We start from the raw sequence: 6,327 nt of genomic DNA, 5'->3' as shown, positions 1-6,327 counted from the left end.
GGAATGGGGACATGCCCAAGACACCAAGAAATTATAATTTATTGCCATGTGTGCCCTCACCCCTGGCCTTTTCCCTGCGATCAGAAGATCTAGGCACCATCCTGACTTAAAGCTAGGCAAAATATAATAGGGTCCCTGAGGAAGATAGCAAAGCTAACAGTGAAAGGAGGAGGAAGGAGGGAGGCTAAAAGCCTCCAAGAATCACCTAAACTGCTGGTCAGATAATTCATCTGCCCTAGGGGCTTCTGCACTACCCCTTTGTGGCAGAGGTAGGAAAATGATTATTCATTTGTTTGTCCACTTTTTGCGTACTACTGAGGGTGATTCAGTATCCTGTGGGAAGATAAGTAAAAAAAACAACATAAGAACACAAGTTCACAAGGCAGTGACTAAGAGCCAAATGAGTTTATTCAAAGTAGTTTAAATGGAGAAAAGTGCTAGGAATTCAGAGGGCTAGATTATTGTGGTTGGAAATAACTGAAGGTTTCACATAAGAAGCAGGAGTTAATATGGGCTTGGAAGGATAGGGATGATCTCTGTAGGCAGAAGAATGTCGGAGGGTATGAACTGAGGTAGTGAGGAGGAGATGAATGGCTTGAGCAAAGGGCTAATAACGGGATGAGGACCAAGAAGAGGTAGGGTGGGACCCAGGAACTATACCAAGGAGATTGGAGGGTGGTAGGAATAAGATTTGTCCAACAGATGAGGTAGAAGGCCTTGTATAGTTAAGAATTTGTCACCAGAGGGTGGGTTGCTCCCTATTTTCTTACTCTGGCTTAGCCAGAATGAATTTAGTCTCCTCTGCTGTCTCTCTTACATAGGGTACCATACCTGAGGCTACTGGAAGTTAGCAGCTCCCAGACTGACCACAATCAAGGGGACGATTCTTGGAGGGGGTTTACTTTAGGCTGCTGATCTAAGACTTGCATCAGCAGTCCAGTCAGCTGGGAAGCCTAGGATATCTGGGGTCAGGGTTTGGACTGCTCTGCTATTTAATTGTGTGACCTTAGGCAAATGCCATCTTATTTTAGTTTGGAAATAGGATAAAACGAGTTAATGGGTATGTGGAAGTAACCCCCCAAATTCAGAACCCCTCAGACCCTCTCATTTGAATCCTCTAGGATAGGCAGGCCAGACGCTGTCATTGCCGTTCCGTAAATTCTATCACTGGCTCGTAGAAGGGTCCTTAAAGACCATCTGGTCTAAGTGGGGGGTCGGTCAGCGAGATGACCCCGACGCAGGCTGGTGGCACCGAGCACTTGGAGATGACCTAGTTCTGCTCCCTAGTTTTCCACAGTAATTGAAGACGACTCGAACGGGCTTTGCCAAACCACGGCTTTCTTGCACTATCCCACACTCCACCCTAGCCTCAAAATCTGCGTTTATAACGGAGCCTTCTGGCTCAGCTGGCAGGAACCCAGGAGGAAATTGAGGCCTACAGTGTTGAGATAATTAGCCCAAGGTTCCCAGGCCGCGGGGCCGGGGTGCGGTGGGAGGGATGCCCCAGCCGTCCGAGCAGGACGTGCCTGCATCCCGCCGTCCCTGCCTTCCCGGGCGCCGCAGAAAAGCGCTAGCGAGCCGCTCTCAGGACCCGGCGTCCGGGCCCGCCCCTCGCTCGGCGCCGGGCCGTCATAGGCCAGATGCCGCCCAGTCCGCCATCTTCCCGGCAGCCCTTCGGCCGCCGCTCCCGCCGCCAATGGCAGCCGGATCCCCCACCTTACAAGTACGTGGCTCCCGTCTGCCCCTGCGAGGCGCCCAGAGAGCGGAGCACGGAGGAGGGGGCGGGGCCGACCTTGCTCTCTCCCGCCGCGCTGCCCCGCCCCCTGCTGCCCAAAGACCAAGGCCGCGCCGCGTACAGTAACAGCTTCTGTTTATGTAGCGCGTCCCTCACAACAGCCCTGTGAGGTGGGTAGTACAGTCTAACACCGCCGGGAACAGGCCCCGGTCCGCCGACCCGCCCCCGGGGGCACAGCTGCTCAATGCTGGCGCAGGCCATCGGACTCCGGTGCAGCTGTCGGGGCCGGGGGCCGCAGGGATCCTCGGACCCGGGCTGCCCGTGCCCGGCCCCTACACCCTCGTGCGCGGACTCACACACAGCCGGCAGCGCTGGGAATTCACATTTTTGTTTAATAGAAGTCTCTGCAAAGAACCAGAGCCGCGGGCGGCACGGTCCTGTCTGGCGAGCCCGGGGCGGCCGGCCAAGCAGCTCTGGCGGTCATTGGCAACGGTCACGGCGCGTGGGCAGGCTGGGCGTTCGGGGGACTCAAAGGCTTGGGCACGCCCTGCACCCCCAGGCAGGGACAGCAGCCGCCCGGCTGGGAGGCCGCTGCCCTCAGAGGGGGATGGGCGCCTGAGGTCCCGGGAGCCGGCCGGGGGCAGTGCTGCTCACACGGGGTGGGCTCCGGGGGCCCCCGCAGCTCTCGGGGCAGAGCCGGGCCCCAGGGCAGGGGGAAGAGGCACGGCCGAGCTGCGGGCCGGGGCAGGCAGCAGCTCCCGCTGTGCCTCGGAGAATGGGGTCCCGGTTGGTTTTGGCCCTGGGCTCGGGCAGGCACTAGCGGCGGTACATTGCGAAGGCCAGGAGACTGACCAGCAGGGTGAGGCCGGCCAGGCCCAGGGTGGCGGTGGGGGGAAAGAAGGGTCGGTACTGGATCTGGCAGTACCAAAGCAGCGTCAGCATGAGGAGCAGCAGGGGGAGCAGCAGATTGCCCACTCCCAACCCCGAGGGGCCGGTCTCTGACCCCGGTGGGCAGCCGGGGTGTTGGGGACCTGCTCTGGCGGCCACGTGGCAGTGGAGAACGCAGTTGGGGGGGAGGTGAAGCGAGCCCAGCGTCTGGGCATCGTCTCCGAGAAGCTGCCCTTGGTAGATGAGTCGAACTTGGTGTTCCTGGCCTGGAAACTGGGTCCTGAGGAGAGAGGGACCTGGGTAAGAGAGCAGGCCTCAGCCAATCCTAGTCCTATGCCTTGTGGCAACAGTTCCCACTCACCCACCACCCCTATTTCCCTTCTCCATCCAGTTACCCGCACGCCCTCCGAGAGAGGCAGCCTGGTGTAGAGCTAGAATTAGGAGGTCTGGGCTTGACTCCAATTCCTCTACTAATTAGGCCGGCTCAGAGGTGTCAACCTCCAACCAGGTTAAATGTGATCGGGAAGTGTTTAACAAAATAAATAAAAACACAATGCAACATAGATGTGAATTTGTGGTTTTTTAAGTCAATTAGTCCCTGCAGGGACCTGCTTCTATTTGAGTTTGATACCACTGGACTTCGATGATCTTTATCTGATTCCAGCCCATTCTCTCAGCATCGCCTTCCCTGCCCCTCTCATTTCTCCCCCCACCCCTACTCACCTTTTCAAGGAGCCGATGGTATCCTGTGGCCAGGCTCTAGCCACCTGCTCAGAGTCATTGAGGAACTTCAGCCTAAGCACCAAGGGTCCTGGCTGAGAGCTGGGGGATGGTGCCTCTGGGGATACCGTGCCAGACTCTGACTGTAAGTTTGGTATTCGGTGTCTCAGCGTGGGGGCCTCGGATCCTGAAGCATCCTGGCTGTTGCCGACTGTGGATACTGTGGCCTCTCTGGATTGTGTTGGGGAGGGGGTCCCTGAGTCCTGGGGCAGCAGATCACCTTGTTCTGAGGTGTGTGTAGAGATCCAGGCCAGGCCCAGCACCAGGAGACAGAGGAGTGCCCCAAAAAGGACAGTCACCTCGTCCCCCACCCCCTCAATCAGGGCCATGGCACCTGCCTAGGCCAGGCTACTGAGCTATGAAGGCATAAAGAGACCAGTGAGATATTGGCCTGCCAAAAACTCTCCTTTCACTAGTCTCCTATTCCCCACTCAACTTCACTTCACAACAACCCTCAATTCTTTGAATTCCGGCCCATGCCCAACATGCCTCCCCATTTCCTAACTCCTTTGTCTCCTCAAGTCCCCAAACCTACCTCTCTGCTCATCTCTAAATTCCAAATCCCACCCTTTGGTACCTCAACACCGCTGTCTTCTAAACCTGCTCTTTCATCACCAAACCCCAAATCCCACCTTTGGGCCTCCCAACTGATCTTCTGAAGCCCCCGCCCCCAACTTGATTCAAGGCGACACTCCGACAATCACCCAAACTCCAACTGCTAACTTATCGCCTCAACTTCTCTGCATCTTAAAGCCTCCAAACCCACCTCTACATGCCCCCCACTCACACCACAGCACTAATTCTACTCTTCTGTCGGCTAAAAGCCTCTAAATTTGACCCCTCCCATCCACCGCAAATCCCCTTTCTTGGGACCTCAACTCCTATCAGCAAAAATCCTCCAACTCGCCTCTAGACAATTCTGCTCCCATCACTAAACCCCAAATCCCATCCCCTAGGACCTCAATTCCTGTCTCTTAAATGCCCGCCACCCCCCACCCCATCCCTACACAATCCCTCCCTTGGCCAAAGCCCATCCCCGAGACCTTAAGTTCAAGTCTCCTAAACGAACCCTGCCCCGCCACAGCCACACAATTCCTTCATCACCAAAGTCCAAGTCCCATCCTTGGGACATAATTCACGTCTCTTAAACACCCCCCCCCCCATTCATCTCTACACAACTCCTTTCATCCCCAAATCCCACCCTGTGGAATCTCGCTTCCTATCTTTTTAGAGAACCCAGACTCACTCCACCCCACCCCCCCTTCACCAAGCCCCAAATCCCACCCTGGGGTTTTTTCTCCTCTGTTTCCTAGAACCCCCCAAATTCACCTGTACGTCCCTATCCTCTCCCCGTCCCCCCATCACCAAGCCCTAGACCCGGGATCCCCTTGGGAAGCTCCCTCCACCCCAAAAGACACCCTCAAAATTAAAAGGTTTGCGGGAGGGTGTGGGAAAACCTGGGGCCACAGCTGGAGTGGGGAGAATGGGGCTGGCAGGGGTCCCAGTCCCCTCTACTCACCGCGCCGCTGGTCCGGCTCCATGTCGGACACCCCAGTACTTCCGGGAGCGCGGCGCCGAGGTCGCTCCTACCTGTCCACCCCGCCCCCCCTCCCCCGCCCGGCACAGGCCCTCCCAGAGTATCATGGGACTTGTAGTCCCGAGGACGCCACTCAGGCTCCGCCCCCTCACTCGCCTAACTGTCCTGGAAACATTCTCGGGCTTGGGACCAGAAAGGGTACGAGAAGATGGGGAAGGTCGGGGGAGAGAAGGAAGGAATACCCGTCCTCTGGGTTTCTTTAGCACAAATAGCCCTGGCCCGCCGCAAGGCAGGATCAAAGCTGGTAGGGGTCTTAGAAATCATCTCCCTAGTAACCTTTTTGTGTGTGCAGTCTGGTGACTATGGACCTCTTCTGAAGAAAATAATAGTGCACAAAATAAAACAATTAAAAAGGACAGAAATTATGTTGAAATTTAACTACCCTGATATATTTTTAAAACCAATTCAAGGGCCCCACTTTAAGAACCCCTAGTAAAGTTCAACCTCCTCATCTTGTGAATAAAGAAACTGAAACCCAGAGAGAGTAAAGTGATTTGCCTAATATCACAATAAGCAGCAGGTCGCCTCATTCCAAATTCACTGCTCTTTTCATAGAAAGAGGCTTGCCACAGAAACTAGCTTCAGTCAACAGTTTTTGTTTTTTAATACCTGCAAATGAAACCCGACACCAAGGATCTGGAATGAGCCCCAGGACTGTGTCTGTCTCGATCCCTATTCAGCTTTGAGGGACCTACAGCTTCCCCTTTCCAATTTCTTTGGGCTTCTGGGGATCTCACCCCCGTATAATGACTTGTATCTGCAATAGGTAATAAGAGGGTCTCAGTTTTAACCTCGTTCTATCATTCCCCAGCTTTGTGACCTTGGGTAACCCTTTAATGTGAGCACTGGTTTTATCATCTGTAAAGTGGAAATAATTACACCACTCACCTTGCAGACTTTATTAGGAAAACATTTTGTAAACCTTAAAAGGCTACATAGCTGTAAATCAAAGCACCACATAAACACATTATCTTTAATTATCATCTCCCAAGATATCTTGGAATAATGGAAGTTTAAAACTACGAGAGAATTTAGAGATCTAGTCCAATTCCTTCATCCCATGGCTGAGGACTTGAGGCCTAGAAAAGTAATTTGAATTGTCCAAGACCACACAGCTAATTAATGACAAAAATGAAACTTGAACTCAGATCTCCCAGGGAGCTACCAGGTGCTGACTGGCTAGCTGCTCATTACAAGGGTAGCCCACAGGGACCTTGCAGCAGCAGTTGGGTACGCTTGAAGAAAAGCAATGTTAATGGCTCAGAGTTGCTCCACTTTGGGAACAAAAGGTGGCAGAAGATTCAAGACATATCCTTCACCACAAAAA

General features: G+C 54.1%; 1 protein-coding gene across 1 annotated transcript; it reads right to left on the bottom strand.

The window, feature by feature from the left end:
- Positions 1 to 390: 390 nt before the first annotated feature.
- Positions 391 to 5,027, bottom strand: TMUB1 (transmembrane and ubiquitin like domain containing 1). Its single transcript, XM_036758539.1, has 3 exons — positions 4,923 to 5,027; positions 3,347 to 3,759; positions 391 to 2,903 (listed from the first exon to the last, which is right to left on the bottom strand). Exons 2-3 carry the CDS (start codon positions 3,730 to 3,732, stop codon positions 2,552 to 2,554), a joined length of 738 nt encoding a protein of 245 aa, XP_036614434.1. The 5' UTR covers positions 3,733 to 3,759; positions 4,923 to 5,027; the 3' UTR covers positions 391 to 2,551.
- Positions 5,028 to 6,327: the final 1,300 nt, after the last annotated feature.

The sequence above is a fragment of the Trichosurus vulpecula genome, chromosome 5 (assembly GCF_011100635.1).
Source record: "Trichosurus vulpecula isolate mTriVul1 chromosome 5, mTriVul1.pri, whole genome shotgun sequence".
NCBI lineage: Eukaryota > Metazoa > Chordata > Mammalia > Diprotodontia > Phalangeridae > Trichosurus > Trichosurus vulpecula.
The sequence above is the reverse complement of the archived record's forward strand: the minus strand, read 5'-3'. Positions and strand labels throughout refer to the sequence as shown.